Source organism: Myotis brandtii, unplaced genomic scaffold (genome assembly GCF_000412655.1).
Source record: "Myotis brandtii unplaced genomic scaffold, ASM41265v1 scaffold339, whole genome shotgun sequence".
NCBI lineage: Eukaryota > Metazoa > Chordata > Mammalia > Chiroptera > Vespertilionidae > Myotis > Myotis brandtii.
The window spans coordinates 1,608,410-1,624,948 of record NW_005363061.1 but is presented as its reverse complement, the minus strand read 5'-3'; the positions used below and the strand labels follow the sequence as shown (position 1 = coordinate 1,624,948).

Sequence of the window (16,539 nt, the reverse complement as noted above, 5' to 3'; positions counted from 1 at the left end):
GTGGGGGGGGGGGGGGGGGGGGGAGAGAGAGAGAGAGAGAGAGAGAGAGAGAGAGCAAGCGAGCTGAACCAGAGCCTGTGCCCTAGAAAGCTGGGGGATGGATGAGGCATTTCAGGCAAAGGAAGCTTTCACTCAATTACTCTTCAAGCAGCAGGAGGGGGTGGAGGCTTTACAACAATCGGACAGGTTTGCATGGTGCGTGGAAAAAGCCTTCATTTCCTGCTGATGACGGTGGTGGCAGGTGGAGCCGGCCTCCGTGCTGGAGCCCTGGGGTGGGGGTGGGAGGTTGGGGGAAAGGTTTGGTGAGTGGGGCTGGGTCAGGCTGGGGCTGCAGGCGCTGGGGCAGTGGGGTGGGGGTGGGGGGCAGGTAGGATCTGGTGGAAGGGTAGGGAACCGCAGAGGGGACCCGGAGTTCTGCTGCCTGTGGAGATCTGATGCCATGGAGCTGCAGAGGGAGGGTGGACCTGTTTGGGGGGCCCCCCGAGGAAGAAAACCAGGGTCATGGTGAGGGCTCCGGTTTGAGTCTCTCCCGTGCCGAGTGGGTACTGCTGAGGGGAGGGCCGGGTCTGAGTCATTCTCGGGCTCACTTTCCCCTTCGCTGCCTGGCTCAGTGTGGACGTCAGGGCAACTGCACGGGACCTTAAGCGTAAAGAAGGTTCCAGTGGACAGAGATGAGGACCGTGACGTCCAGCTGCCGTCAGGGCCAGCCCAGCGACCTCCGCTGCTCAGTCCTCCCTCTGAGGAATGGGGCTGACCCTCCCTGGGCCAGAGGCTGCTCCGGAGGCGGGGCGGGAGCCACCGGCCCACTGCTGGCCCACAGTGGGGACCCAGGCCTCGGCCCCTCCATCCCTCTGTCCCCAGCAACAACTCCTGATCCTCAGGGCAGCCTGGGAGGGTGGTGTCACCAGCCCCGCACCCCCTCTCAGAGGAGGAGACAGCTCGGGGCCACACAGTGGACTGGGCACCGCCTGGATTCTGACCTCCTTTTCCTACTTACCTTCCCAGGCAGGCGTGGGCACACATGGGTGGGTGTGGGTGGCCAGGGGCCACTGTGGTCCGGCCTGTGGCCCTGCCTGGCCCTCCTGCACCGTCCTCATCTTCCCCTCTCTCCACAGGATGGTGGAGTACTCGCTGGACCTTCAGAACATCAACCTGTCGGCCATCCGCACCGTGCGTGTCCTGAGGCCCCTCAAAGCCATCAACCGTGTGCCCAGTGAGTTGGCGCCCCGCCCCCCTGGCCCCTAGAGACCCCATTCACCCTTTCGGGGCCAGGCTTGTGCTGGGCAGGGGACCCCCAGTGACCGGACAGGTGTCGGTCCTGCTCCCACAGGGCTCACAGGCCAGTATTGGGCCTGAAGCTTGCAGGGCGCTGGGGAGCCTGGCTTTCAGGAGCGAGGCTCCTGGGGGAGGCGGCGGCCACAGCGCGCCAGGTGTGGAACGGAGCTGCGTAGTGTGAGGGAGGACCTTGTGCAGCTTTTCACCAAGGAGGGTCCCCAGGCTCCCTCACTTGTGCTAAGTGACTTCGAACTTGAGCTTTATCACCCACCCACATGTGAAGGGTGTGCACATGTGGGGTGTGTGTGTACACGTGAGGGGTGTGTGCACATGTGGGTGCATGTATAGATGTGAGGCTGTGCACACATGTGAGCGTGTGTGCACGTATGAGGGGTGTGTGCACACGTGAGGGGTATGCGCATGTGAATGGGTGTGCACATGTGAAGGGTGTGCACATGTGGGGTGTGTGTGCACGTATGAGGGGTGTGTGCACACGTGAGGGGTATGCACATGTGAATGAGTGTGCACACGTGTGTGCACATGTGGCTGTGTGCACTCATGTAAAGGTATGTGTGTACATCTGAGGGGTATATACATGTGAAGGTGTGTGCGTGTGTGTGGGGTGTGCAAATGTGAGTGTGCACATGTGAGGAATGTGCACATAGGGGTGTGTGCACATGTGACATGAACACACATGGGGCACGTGGGCACGTGTGTCTCCCTCCCTCCCTCTCCCACTGTGTGGGAGCTCATTGGATGGCTCCTGGCTGTGGAGGTCACTTTCTTTTTTTTTTTTAATATATCTTTATTGATCCAGAGGGAGAGATAGAAACATCAGTGATGAGAGAGAATCATTGATGGGCTGCCTCCTGCACGCCCCCTACTGGGGATCAAGCCTGCAATCTGGTCACGTGCCCTTGACTGGAATCGAACCTGGGACCATTCAGTCCGGCAGGCCGACGCTCTATCCACTGAGCCAAACCAGCTGGGGCGGGAGGTCACGTTCAAGTCCCTCCCGCCAGCCTGCCTGGTTCTCCAGAGAACCTGGAGGCTCTTATTTTGGAGGCTGCAGGGACCAGGCCTGCAGAGGGCTGGGGTCCTTCCTCAGGGGCCCCCCGCCTGCTAATAGGGGCCCTGGAGGCTCAAGTGGGGAGATGGGAGTGCCTGTGTCCGCCCTTAGCTGGGTCCGCCTCTCAGCCGGTTCACAAATGAATCTTCTCTCAGAACTGGCGAGGCGCGTGTTGGGAGCCCAGACACGCTGGGACCCGCAATATAACCGACACACTCCCTCCCCTGATCTAGAAACACCCCCTGCTCCCCTGGAAAGGGGACCTGAGGTAAAGTCATATTCTTGAGTAACTTAATTGACAGGAGCCTCAGGCGGTTGGAGCAGGCCCACTGATCCAGCTCCCCGTTGGCAGGAGGGGCAGCTGGGTGCCCAGGCGCATGCCCTCTGCCCGAGTCACCAGGGGATGCGTGAGGGGGACACAGGCTCCCCGAAGTGCCTCTGAAGGTCGCCTCCTTAGAGCGGCTTTCACCCCGAGACTCATCTTCTCAACAGCAGCCGTAGCTTTCACGTCCGCCACTAGATGGCAGGCTGGAGAGCTGGGAAAGGGCAAAGTCAAATGACAGGTTACTAGTTACACAGCTGTGGAGAGCCGGGTGGCTGCCTGCCGTTTAAAAAGTAGTTTAAGAACAAGACCCACCAGGGAGACTCAGTGGGGTTGTCAGGAGCGCAAGTCCTGGTTTTCAGCCCTGCCAGGAGCATGCGGTGTGACCTGGGGAGCCCCCGAGGGTCCCTGGGCCTCAGTTCCCCCCCTTGCACAAAGCAGGGGGCAGGGTTCGACTAGATGCGTGGTTTTAAACGTTGTGCAGGATGGGTCGGGGACCTGGAAGTCATGGTGCTCCTTATGAAACCCTGCAAAGGGTGTCCCTCCAGCCCACCCTTGAAGGTCTCTGTCCCGGCCGCTCACCCATTGATGGGTAAAGGAAAGGAGGCAGGACGGAGAGAAGGAAACACGGGACTTTGCGTCAAGAGGCTGGGCTCTGGTTTGTTGCTGTGTGACCTTTCATACGTCGCTGGCTCTTTCTGGGCCTTGGCACGATGGGGCTGGATTATCTCTACAAGCGCCCCCTCTGCCCGGCCGGCGTGGCTCAGTGGTTGAGGGTCAACCTGTGAACCAGGAGGTCACGGTTTGATTCCTGGTCAGGGCACATGCCCCAGTTGTGGGCTTGATCCCCAGTGTGGGGTGTGCAGGAGGCAGCCAATCAATGATTCTCCCTCATCTTTGATGTTTCTATCTTTCTCTCCCTCTCCCTTCCTCTCTGAAATAAAAAATATATATATTAAAAAAAATAAATAAAAGTGCCCCCTTCTGGCACCCGGTGGCTCCTGCCTTGCCTGGCCTACATACCCCTTAAGCCTGTGTAGTGCCTCCCAAAGCCTACTGGCCCAGCCATTTAAATACGAAAGGTTGTTTTTTCTCCAGTGAGAAAGTAGGGCAGTCACTGCGAAGGCCTGAGCCGGCGGAGTCTGAGCTGCTGGCCCCATGTACATCTGGCCACAGCACACCCCAGCCCAGGCTGTGGTGGCGGCGGGTACGGAGGCCTGGGGAGCTCAGGGGCAGCTGGGAGAGATGCTGAGCCTGGCCTGGGCCACTGCCCACCCCCAAGGTCCCCGTCCAGCCACAATCCCTGGATCAGCAACAGCTCATCTCCAGGCAGAGGCCTCTGGGCTGGGCCTGGGGTGGGCGGTGCAGAGGTGGACAGCGAGCTCCCAGGGCAGGCCCATGGGCAGGGCAGCAGAGCTGACGAGCTGGGGGAAGGCCGCTGTCCCGCCCCAGCTGCAGGCCCAGGAACTGGAGGTTTGCTTTGCGTTGTCAGTCCCTCCACTGGCTGCAAGCAAGCCACGCTCCTCTCTGGGCCTCCATTTCTCCACGATAAAATGGGGTTAGTAATACCAATTTCCATGTGGTTTTGAAAGGGTGCAATGCCGTAATGTGTGTAAAGAGCTTAGCGGGGAGCCTTGCACGCAGTAAGTGGTTAGTCGGTGCTGTTATTATGAAGAGGTGCTGGGAGCGTTGAGGGTGGAGGCTCAGGACACCTTTTCGGATCCGGGTTTTGGAAGATGCTCACCAAGTGCATGAAGGTTAAGGGGGTGTTCCTGGCAGGCAACCCCCACAGCAAAGGCAGAGGAGGAGCCGGCCTGGGAGTTGTGTGGCCCTGGCAGAGGGACTGCAGGTGGGCCGAGCGGGAGTGACCTTCCGAATCTTCCAGAAAAGTCCTGCGAATGATAAATGGCTACAATGTATCGGGTGCTTACAACAAACCGCCAGGGTGCTTTACAGGGTGAGGTTATTTCATCTCCACGACAGCCCTAGGATCCTGGCCCCCTTTACAGATGGGGAAACGGAGGCCACCAGCTGGCCAGGAGCAGAGCCAGGGCTGGAACCTGTGCTTGCACAACCTGAGCGTGTTGCTCCTTTTCATGACCCCCTTTCTCTCCTTTGAGCATGTAGGCACCCCAGTCCCTTCTTGCAGGCAGATGTGTGGGCCATGGGACACGTGTTCTAATGGAGGCAGCGGGGGCCCTGGGGAAGGGCCCCAGGTACTTTGGGTCAGGGAGGGCGTTTGAAGAATGAATAGATCTTTGTGCCACGGTGGCTGTGGGCACCTTCAGTGGGACATGGGCCGGACCCACACCGGGGTCGCGACCCACAGGTTGAGAACCACTGCTGTAGGCAGCCGTGTGGGCCAGTGGGACATGTGTTCTAATGGAGGCAGCGGGGGCCACGGGGAAGGACCCCATGTACTTTGGGTGGGGAGGGCGTTTGAAGAATGAATAGATCTTTGTGCTACGGTGGCTGTGGGCACCTTCAGTGGGACATGGGCCAGACCCACACCCGAGGGCATGAGCGTGATGACCTTGGGAAGGAACCCAAGGCCTCTCCTGGGATGGAGGGTGCAAGGGTGCACACTCCTTGCCTGGGGTGTGGGCTCTGAGGCCCCTCATCAGCTCACCGTCGCCCCCAGCTGGGCTGGGACAGCAGCTGTGCCCTCGGGCTGGGTCGTATGCTGCCTGGCCCGACCTCCTGGGCACCCACCATAGTTGGCGTTGGCAGTGGCAGGAGCAGCATTCGGCCCCTCCTGGCCACTCAGCACCCTCCACTCACCTGGCTAGACCAGAGGGAGAGGGGAGCCCCATGGTCAGGCTGCAGCCTTGGCTGCCTTGCCCTTGGCCTGACTGCCCCCCTCTTGGCTGTGGGCTGTGCCCCCGGCTGAGGCTGTTGCGAGTCCGGCTGTTTCTGCATGAGCGGGCCTGGCAGAGCGGCCGCGCTGATCTGGGCTGGCAGCTCCTGTCTGCGGAGAGCACCGGGACCTCCAGGGGCGGTGCCAGTCAGGAAGCACATCCCCCATCTCCTCCCAGGTCCCCATCTGCCACCAAAGGGCCCCCTTAGAACAGAGGGTCCTGTCTGGGGTCCCGGGTGAAAAGGGGTGAAGTGGTTGAGCGGCTCCAGCAGTTTGCCCATCTGTCATCCGTCTCCTCCCAGCTCCTGACTTTAAATGCCATCCAGCCCGGCTGGTGTGGCTCAGCGGCTGAGTGTTGACCTATGAAGTAGGAGGTCACGGTTCGATTCCCGGTCAGGGCACATGCCCAGGTTGCAGGCTCGATCCCCAGTGTGGGGCGTGCAGGAGGCAGCCAATCAATGATTCTCTCTCATCACTGATGTTTCTATTCCTTTCTCCCTCTCCCTTCCTCTCTGAAATCAATAAAAAATATTTAAAAGTAAAATAAATGCCATCCAGAGAATGTCTCTACCCTGGTGCCACCCACAGGACACGCCATACTCTCTCCCTGCCTGCAGACTGCCCCCCGTCAAGGCCCACCTGGCTCCTACGCTAGGCTAAAGGCCAGAACAGTCACTAGGAGAGCAGAGCCGAGTAAGCTCCAGGAGGGCTTCATGGCTAACTGGGGGTGGGAATCCGAGAAGACTGCCTGGAGGAGGAGGACTTGGCAAGGGGAAGATGTGGAGGGAGAGGAGTGGTCTGAAGCAGATGGTGGCAGGTCTTGAAGGCAGCCTCTGTGTTTCTGTCTGTTTCTCTTTCTCTCCATTTCTGTCCTCTGTCTCCATGTTTCTCTGTCTCTTCACGTTCTCTTTATCTGTCTTTTTGTTTCTCTCTCCTCTCTCTGCCTCCATCTCCTGTGCCCAGTGCCTTGGCTAATTCCTTGACTGTGGGCATAAAAAGAGGATTAGCTAGGGTCTCACGAGTCCTCCTGGAGTCCCTAATTCCATGGCTCGCTGTCCCTCGCACGGAAATGATGGATTTGTTCTCAGTTCCTAATTAGCTAATTATGCCTTGGCTCCGTGGCCCTGGGACTCCCGGGGCCCCAGGGAGGACAGTGAGCTGGGGCCCAGCTCAATAGAGGGAGGTGGGAGGGAGGAGGGATCAGCTGCCATTCAGGGAAGTCAGCCGGGCAGGTTTTCAGGAGCCTTTCAGAATTTTAATATCCTGGAGAACAAGGGAAATGTAATTAATTGAGCAAAAAGGCTGGGCCCGGGGGAGCAGCCCGGCAGGGACTGTCCTGCGCTGCTTCCTAGAGCAGCGGTTCTCAACCTGTGGGTCGCGACCCCTTTGGGGGGTCGAACGACCCTTTCACCGGGGTCGCCTAAGACCATCGGAAAACACATGTATAATTACATATTGTTTTTGTGATTAATCACTATGCTTTAATTATGTTCAATTTGTAACAATGAAATTGGGGGTCACCACAACATGGGGAACTGTATTAAAGGGTCGCAGCATCAGGAAGGTTGAGAACCACTGCTCTAGAGGAAGTGTGGTGGGGCCCAGAGCCGTTTCCATGGCCCCCGGGGGGAGGGGCAGATACCAAGGAGAAGGTCTGGGCCGCGTGGCTCCACCTTCCCTCCCACTCCCCTCTCTGTTTCTCGCGCCCTGCTCTCCCGGCTCCTCTTCGGGCCCTCTGCTCCCTGTCTGACCACCCCCTCCCCTCCCCTGCAGGTATGCGGATCCTGGTGAACCTGCTCCTGGACACGCTGCCCATGCTGGGGAATGTCCTGCTGCTCTGCTTCTTCGTCTTCTTCATCTTCGGCATCATCGGCGTGCAGCTCTGGGCCGGCCTGCTGCGCAACCGCTGCTTCCTGGAGGAGAACTTCACCATGTGAGTGCGGGCCCGCCCCCAGGCGGCTCCCGGCAGCTTCACCTGGGGCACCCGTGGTGCTGAGTATATTAGGGCCAGGAAGGTCTCCCCACTGAGCACCTGTTCCCAATCCTTATTCCCAGTGGTGCAGGGAGGTCAACGGATGTGCCAGGTGAGTTGGTGGTGGGCTTCCTCTGAATGGCTGGATGCCAAAATGAGCACGAAGGCCTCTGAGCTCTCAAAACTGGTATCGCAAAGTCCCCGTCTAAACTAGGCCCTGACGCCGGAACCGGTTTTGCTCAGTGGATAGAGCGTCGGCCTGTGGACTGAAAGGTCCCAGGTTCGATTCCGGTCAAGGGCATGTACCTTGGTTTCGGGCACATCCCCAGTAGGAGGTGTGCAGGAGGCAGCTGATCGATGTTTCTAACTCTCTATCCCTCTCCCTTCCTCTCTGTAAAAAAATCAATAAAATGTATTTTTTTAAAAAAAAAAATAAACTAGGCCCTGAGATGTTCATTCAGCTCCTAGTGACTCTCACTTAATACAGTTTTCACTTGGTAATTGGGAATCAGGGCCAACACAGTGGAAGCAGCAAACTACAGTTGACCCTTGAACAGCACGGATTTGAACTGCATGGGTCCACTTATACACAGGTTGTTTTTGAGGAATATATTGGAAATTTTTTGGAGATTTGTGACAATGTGAAATCCTAAGATGAACCTTAGGATTTTCTTTTATTTAGAAAAGAAAATTTCAAATTGATTTTAGAGAGAGAGGGAGGGAGAGAGATAGAGAGAAACATCAATGTGTGAGAGAAACATTGATTGGTTGCCTCCGCATAGGCCCCAACCTGGGATCGAACCCACAACCGGGGTATGTGCCCTGACTGGGAATCGAACCCATGCACCTGTGGTGCATGGGATGACACTCCAACCAACTGAGCCACACCAGCCAGGGCAGGATTTTCTTAATAACATTTTCTTTTCTCCAACTTGCTTTATTGTGTGTATGGTGTGAGGTAGGGATCTATCTTTATTATTTTCCAAATGGATAGCAATGGTCCCAACACCATTTATTGTTTCGTCCTTCCATTCCCCATGGATCTGAAAAGGTATCTTTGTAATATACTAAGTTCTCTTTTAAACATGGGCTTTCCCCTGTGCACTGTGATATTCCAGGATTCTTTCTGTTCTGGTTACAATATCATTGCATTCATAGTTTGTATATTGCTGTCTTGCAGGGCTGTACTCCATTCACATTTCTTGTTTAAAAAATTGTCCTGACTGTTCTCATCCAGATAAATCCTAGAACTATCTGGCCAGGTTCCACAGACAAAATCCTGTTGAGGTTTTGGTTGGAATTCTGGTGAATCACAGATGACCCCTGCAGGAGGCAGGGCAGGGATTGTTATCTCTGTTTTTCAGATAAGGAAATGGAAAGCCAGAGAGGGGAAGTGACCAGTCCGAGGCCCATCAATGGGGAGGGTGGGTCAGTAAATCTCAGCATCTGTTCATTGAGCACCTACTCTGCACTGACCAAACAGTGTGTGGGGACTAGTACTGAGACCCAGTCTTTGTCCTAAAACAGCCCAGCCTCCCAGGGGAGTTGAGTACATGTGCCCCAGGAACAATAGTGGAGGCGTGTGCAGGGTACAGTCTGGCCACAGGGGGCCCAGGATCAGTCCTGCTTGATCCTGAGAAGGCTCCCTCAGGGAATCCTCCTGGGGGGTGGGTGACCCTGGAACTGACCACAGTGGTTCCGGGGGGCAGGGGGAGGGTCGTGTTTTGTGGCCATGGCAGAGGTGGGAAAGGTATCCCAGGCAGAGGGAACAGCATGTGCAAAGGCCTGGAGGCCATAGCAGTGACCCCTCCCCTTCTCCTCTTTTGCCCACCATCACCTTCGGACAGACAAGGGGATGTGGCCCTGCCCCCCTACTACCAGCCGGAGGAGGACGACGAGATGCCCTTCATCTGCTCCCTTTCGGGGGACAACGGCATCATGGGCTGCCATGAGATCCCTCCGCTCAAGGAGCAGGGCCGCGAGTGCTGCCTGTCCAAGGACGACGTCTACGACTTCGGGGCGGGGCGCCAGGACCTCAACGCCAGCGGGCTCTGTGTCAACTGGAACCGTTACTACAACGTGTGCCGCACGGGCAGCGCCAACCCCCACAAGGGGGCCATCAACTTCGACAACATCGGCTATGCCTGGATCGTCATCTTCCAGGCGAGACACTAGCCCCGATGCTGGGGCCTGGGGGCTGGGGGTTCGTGGGGTGGGGTGGATTGAGCAGCTTCACCTGGCCGCCAGGGCTCTGTGCTAGGCAGGCATTTGCCACTTGTTTCATTGAAATCTGCCCGACTTGCTGGCACAATAGGCACTGTCATACCCACATTATAGACAGAGCAACTGAGGTTCAAAGAAAGGGCTGTAGGACCTTGGGGATATTGCTTGATGTCTCTGTGCCTCAGTTTTCACATCCCTAAAATGGGTAACAGCTCCCCGACCTTGAGTGGCAGAGAAAAATGGGCCAGATGATGTGAGCAGAGCGGTCAGCCCCATGTGCAGGGAGTGCTCAGTAAGGTCACTGAGGACAGCAGGAAGGAGGGGCAGGAGCAGGCGTGAAGCCCCTGAGGAGGGGTGGGCCTTACTGGGGGGCTGTGGGTAACAGCTCCCCGACCTTGAGTGGCAGAGAAAAATAGGCCAGATAATGTGAGCAGAGCGGTCAGCCCCGTGTGTGAGGAGTGCTCAGTAAGGTCACTGAGGACAGCAGGAAGGAGGGGCAGGAGCAGGAGTGGTGGCGTGAAGCCCCTGAGGAGGGGTGGGCCTTACTGGGGGGCTGCTCCGCTCACTTTGCTCTGGGGAGCAGCAGGACCACAGAATTCAGAGCTTCCAGGTGTGATGTGACCACAGCCCAGCGCTGCACCCTGGGACCCTCTGGCTGGAGAGGGGAGGCGGGCTGCCCAGGGGCCACCTGCTCGTGTGTTTGCCAGCAGTGAGCAGACAGCAGAGCCGGGGCGGAGGACCCTGTGTGTGTCGCTCTGCCTCCCTCTTCCGGAAGGAGTATGTGGGGACAGTCACACCAGCCTCATCACTGCCACACTCCAAGGCTCTGCTGAGCTGCAGGCAGCCCTGCTGGGTGGGCTCCACAGCCCCATACACGGAGGAGAAGCAGCTGAGGTTTAGAGAGAGCCGGAGCCGGAGACCAGGGACCCCTACTTGCAGGGTGTGGTAGACTGGGAAGGGGGTGGGCTCTGGAGCGACAGGGATCGGACCAAGCCTCTGTTCTACTCCCTGGCTGTGTGATCTTGAGCAGGTGCCCTAACCTCTCTGAACCTCAGTTTCTCACCTGTATAATGAGGATGACGACGGCTGGCCTGTATGAGAGGTAATGCGTGTCAAGCGTCCTGGCACACAGTAGGGCCTCTGTCTGGGGCGCTGCCTTTGCTGCCTGCCCTTCCTGAGAATCGGCCTGGCTCAGGCTCGCCCTCCCCTCTGCTCTGTCCTGGCTGCAGGTGATCACTCTGGAAGGCTGGGTGGAGATCATGTACTACGTGATGGATGCCCACTCCTTCTACAACTTCATCTATTTTATCCTGCTCATCATAGTAAGTGTCCGAGGAGCCGGGGCCGTCCGGGCAAGCTCGAGGACCCACGGGCCAGGGGGCAGGCGGGGGGTCTTTGGGAGTCCCCGGGGAGCTCCTCGGAGCCAGAAAGACTGGGTGGGAGAGAACGGGGGCGGGGGAGCAGTGTTTTAAATGCAGCTCAGCAGCGGGTGATGGAAGGGAGCTGTCAGGGGCGGTACTGGAGGCATCCATCACTTCCGATTGTCTTCATTTCTCCTTCTGGCATCTGAGTCCACCCCCGGCTCCCGCTCCTGTTTCGCGGCCTCGTCGTCCCTGGGAAAACATGCTTTTCATTGACCTGAGCCGGGTGCAGCCCCAGGATGGGAGCTCTCCACCTCCGGCTTAGCCCTCTTGTCCCGGCTGCTCCGAGCCGGAGGCCCGGGCTGCTCCCCGAGCAGGCTCTGGAGAGGAGACCGAGCCTGCTGTGACCTGGCGGAGCTCCCCGAGACTCTGGGAGGGTCCCCCCCTCACAGGCAGCCCTGCCTTGTGGGGGGACCTGGAGACCGAGGAGGCGCTCCATCGCCTCACCCCCCTACCGGGCCCCGCCTGCCTCCCCCCAACAGTCTCCCCCGAGAAGCGCATCCACCGTGTCGTGTCTGACTGCAGCTGCAGCCACTGTCCCCACACAGTCCCCAAATGTCAAGGTGACTCACTCCTGGGGGAGTGGCTGCCGGCGCCCTCTGCTGTGAGCTGGCTTCTCTGGCCTCCTGGGGTGGGAGAGGGCACAATGACCCTCTGGGGCAGTACCCCATCCTGGGCTGGTGGGACCTTGACCTGGGGGTTCAGGGCAAGCTGACAGGTGACCTGAGACACACCTGCTGTTGGCTGTGCTCCGTGCCTACCTGGGGAGGCTGGGGCCGTGGACCCATAGGAGTCACCCGGGGGGAAAAGGAGGCAGGAGCAGGCTTTGTTCAGAGCCGCCGTTCACCCCCCAGTTGGTTCAGTGTCTCCCCGGCACATTCAGGGAGGCCTGCACTGCACCCGGCCCTGGGCAGAGCTGGGGGCTGAGCCGGGGGTCAGACAGGCCCTGCCGGGGGGAGCTCCTAGTTCCATGGGGAAGATGGGTACAGCGACAGCATCTAGGGAGCCATGATAGTGAGGCACCCGAGAAGGCTTTACGCCAGCTCAGAGGAGGGTGGGGGAGTGGGAGGCTTCCCGGAGGAGGTGACACCAGAATTGAGCCTTAAAGGCTCGGGGGTGAGGGAAATGGGGGGTGGGTGTGACGGCCAGAGGGACAGCTTTCTGGGCGGGGGCGTTCACAGAGGCCCTGACGCAGGCAGACCCTCCTGCAGGGGGACATGACCCACTGGGGTGGCTAGAGAAGCCTCGGATTCCAGAGGGAGGCTGAGGGATGCTCTGGCTCCTCCTCAGGGTGGAGTTCGGGGCCGATTCTGGGTCGGTAACTCCTGAGTGGACCAGAGCAGGCCCCTCCACTCCTGAGCTCACAGTGAAATGGGGAACAGGGCCAGTCCAGGCAGAGCCTGGGGGGCTGTGCGGGCATTTACCCCCTCAACCCTGGCCATGCAGGGCCACCTGCTCGCTCCGCAGATGAGGAGCCGGCACCCCGGAGAGGTGAGGTGCCCGCCATGCCCCTGAGGAGTCCTCAGACCCAGATCCCCAGGGCTCCCTCTGCTTACAGAAGTCCTAAGCTGGTCTTGCTGAGCCTCCCATTTTACAGATGGGGAAATGGAGGTCCAGGGGCAGGCTGGGTAGAAGGCTGACAGGTGTGAGCTCCAGAGGGCAGGATCTGAACTCCTCACAGGCTGGTACGGAGCAGGTCCCCAGGAAGTGTGAACGAGTGGGGCCTGTTCTTACCTGGGAATTTTCCCAGAGTCCTCTCGGCCTGGAAGCTCTCTCCTCATGGCCCCAGAACGCCAGCTCCCCAGCCGTGCTGTCGGGGAGAGGCGGGAAGGGTGAATCAGTGACGGGTTCAGCCTGCAGGAACTCCTGGTGGGCAGCCTGGAAGAGGATGAAAAGCCACCACCCCGCCCCTCACTGGCAGGGCCTGAGCCCACGCAAAGGCTTAGTAAATGCCTGGGAGGGGCCCACCCTCTGGAAACCGGAGCAGGAGGGGCCCCTGGAGCTGAGCCCTGGGACTAGAGGTGGCAAGAATTCCTAGCGCCCCCCCCCCCCCCACTTCCAAGCTCAGATAGGGCCCCTCCAGCGAAAGCTTCTCAGGGATGCTCCTCTGCTCTTGTCTGGATGCCCAGCTGGGGCCAAAGGCAAGGTCAGAGAGAGCAGACATGGGCCTCAGGGCCCGGAAGGCCTGGGAGGGGCCTCAGGGCTGAGTCCCTGGTGGGAGGGCAGTGAGGCCAGAGCTGGGGTCCGAGGGGAGCGGGTTTGGAGCAGGTCCCCGTGGAGCCTGGGGAGCTGCCTGGGCCACGGCCGCCTGCGGCCCTGACATCCTCTGGGAGCAAGGCCTCAGCGCTCTTTTCCTGTCCCTGCCTGTGCTGTGCCCCTCCGTCTCTCCGGGCCCTCCACCTCCTTCCGTCTCCCTCTGCTGCCCCGTCACTGCGTCTCTGCGTCTCCCGTGGCCTCTGTCCCCATCCTCTCTGAGCCTCTCTCTCTCTCTCTCTCTCTCTCTCTCTCTCTCTCTCTCTGTTGGTGTCTCTCCTTGTTCTTGCTCTCTGTGCACCTGCTGTCCCTGGTTGTCTGCCTGGTTGTCTCCTTCCCCTGTTCTGTCCCGTATCTGCCCCTCCTCCTGTCTCCCTTTCTGCTCTTGCTCTGCCTCCTCACTCGCCTCCATCTCTGTGTCCCTGTCTGTCTCCATCTCTGTCTCCCTCTCGCCCCACCCTCACTTCTGCCTCTCCCCACCCTCTGTCCCCTCCGTCCCTGTCCTCTCCTCCCGTTGGTCACAGGTGGGCTCCTTCTTCATGATCAACCTGTGCCTCGTTGTCATAGCGACCCAGTTCTCGGAGACCAAGCAGCGGGAGCACCGGCTGATGCTGGAGCAGCGGCAGCGCTACCTGTCCTCCAGCACGGTGGCCAGCTACGCCGAGCCGGGCGACTGCTACGAGGAGATCTTCCAGTACGTCTGCCACATCCTGCGCAAGGCCAAGCGCCGCGCCCTGGGCTTCTACCAGGCCTTGCAGAGCCGGCGCCAGGCCCTAGGCCCGGGGGGCCCCGCCTCCCCCCAGCCCGCGCCCCGCGCCAAGGAGCCCAGGCACTTCAGTAAGTGGTCCTGCCTCCCGTGGCCTCGGTGCCCCACGTGGGCCTCCATCGGGGACTCCCCACGGCACAGTTCGCAAGCGCGTCTCCCTGTCTCCCCAGCACAAGCAGAGCTGGCCAGTCCAGCAGGTTGAGATCCCAGATCTCCCCTGGGGGGTCCAGCCCGACCCCTCGTGCCCTCCCCCTCTTTCCTGACCACCTGCCAGTGCCTGGCCTGGGCTGGCCCTGGGCTCAGGGGACGTAGTCCCGGCCCTGGAGGAATTCCCTCCCCAGTCTGGTTCGCACGTGGACTCAGGCTCCGCCCCTGGGATCCACACTAGAGAGACAGGAGTGATTTTCTGTAAAACCCGCCCACTGCAGTCACCCCTGCATGGGCTCCTGCTGCCACCCCATGCTTGCGAGCACACTTGAGCAGTGACGCCTGGCCACCAGGGACAAAGGGCTGGGCCCGTGGGGACACCGGCCGCTCCGCGATCTGCCTTAGGCCCATTTCTTCGCTTACCTGACTGTCACAGACCTGAGAGGGGGCAGAGTGAGCAGTATTGTCCCCAGAGAGGATGAAGGGAGCCACTTTCGGCCGCACAGTATGTCAGTGACCAAAGCTCAGTGTCAGGGATGTCAGAGTTTGGGCTCAGTGGAGAAATGAGCCCCGGGAGGAGGCAAATGAGCCCCAGCAGGTGGGCCCCACCCCAGGCCCAGTCCCGCCCCGGTTGGTGCCAAGATGGAAGTCAGCAGGTGTCAGGACTGTGCCCGGAGCAGGCGCAGGTGTGCGACCTGGGACAGCCCTGGCCCCTCTGTGGGCCTCAGTATCCCCCTGAAAAGTGAGGGTGAGACCCTGTGCACTGGGGTCCCACGTTCCGGGCACCTGCGATTCTTAGGAGGCAGGCGGAGAACTCATGCTCGGAGCCACCAGCCTGGGCACCACATGTCCAGGTGTGGTCTTGGGGGGGCTCCAGGGTGCCGTGGGCGGGCCCAGCACTCGGATGGGGAACTAGCTGGGTTCTGGGCAAGGCTGGCACCAGCATTCTTGGGTGACATGGGGCAGGGTGTTTACTGCAAGGGGATTCCTGCTCCTGCCCACGCCCCTCTCCAGGGAACCTGCGCAGAGGGAAGTCCCAGGGGACCCCTCGAGAGAGGTGCTCTTGCCCTGGGCCTCGGTGCCTGCCCCTCCCCCCTGGGACACAAGTGTCAGGGAGCCCCACCCAGAGTCCATGTGGGGAAGGGGGGTTGGGGGAGGGGAGGAGGCTTTGCCCTGTCCGCCAGCTGAGGTGGGACCGACCCCTTGGCTTCTGACACCTGGCCCGGCTCCCGGGCATGACTCCTGTCCAGGGCGTTGGGAGATATTCGGAGGCAAGTGTGGAAGTGAAAGTCGGCGTTACATGTTTTTTCTTCCCCTTTCACAAACAAAACGTGTTCATTCTAGGGAAATACAGACAAACATGAAGAAGAAACCGAACCACCCAGGGAGAGCCTCTCCGGCTCCTCTTAGAAAGGCTTTACAGATCACATGACTCAGGTCCCGGCCCCTCCCTGGGCAGCTCCGACCCTCACCCCGCGGCCCAGTGGCCTGTCCTGCCTCCTTCCCCGGAGCCAGCCTGACTCTTGGCTTGTATGGGGGGAGGTCCTGGGGCCTGAGGGCTTGCCCCCTGCCCAGGGCTCCTGCCGCCTTCCCTCCCTGGGACCCAGGCCCCGTGTGCAGACAGGAAGCCTGAGGAACGCCGAGGCCACCTACCCCCAGCCCCTGCCTGGCTCTTAGAGAAGCCCTTCAGCCATTTCCCAAACCACAATGTCAGCAACCAGGGTGGCGGGGAGGGTCTGGGGCCTGGGGAGGGTCTGCTCAGTGCACAGCCGCAGGCCAGGAAGTGATGCCGCAAGGACAGTTAACACGTATGTGTGCCCCAGGCACTGTTCTAGGCACATCACACAAACTAGCCGATAGAGAACCCGCAGCCCCATGTGGTGGGTGCTCCCGGCTTATGCTTTTGCACAGGGACCAGCAAAGCCCAGAAGGCGAAACCATTTCCTTAGGAACCAGGCCACCTGGCCTCCTGCCTGGGGCTGGCACGCTCCAGGCAGACCCTGTGGGCACAGACCCCGAGGCTTTGTCCCGGGGTCAGGGGCCTGGTGTGCAGGTGCTGCCGCCTCTGAGAGCCCTGAGTGTGGCCTGAGGCACCGACCCTGCCCTCTGTTTGCTTTTCAGAGCTGTGCCCGGGACACAGCCCCCTGGACCCGACGCCCCCCATGCTGATGCAGCCCATCTCTGCCCTGCTGGCCTCCGACCCCACCGGCTGCCCCCGCTGCCAGCACAAAGGG

At 60.0% G+C, this 16,539-nt stretch overlaps 1 protein-coding gene across 1 annotated transcript in view; it reads left to right on the top strand.

The window, feature by feature from the left end:
* Positions 1–14,360, top strand: part of LOC106726960 (voltage-dependent T-type calcium channel subunit alpha-1I-like) — a 71,964-nt gene extending 57,604 nt beyond the window's left edge. Inside the window, exons 5-10 of the mRNA XM_014543829.1 lie at positions 1,116–1,213; positions 7,297–7,456; positions 9,343–9,658; positions 10,948–11,040; positions 13,917–14,229; positions 14,329–14,360. Of these exons, the coding sequence (XP_014399315.1) occupies positions 1,116–1,213; positions 7,297–7,456; positions 9,343–9,658; positions 10,948–11,040; positions 13,917–14,229; positions 14,329–14,360 (1,012 nt within the window). The remainder of the gene's footprint in view (positions 1–1,115; positions 1,214–7,296; positions 7,457–9,342; positions 9,659–10,947; positions 11,041–13,916; positions 14,230–14,328) is intronic.
* The last annotated feature ends 2,179 nt before the right edge of the window (positions 14,361–16,539 follow it).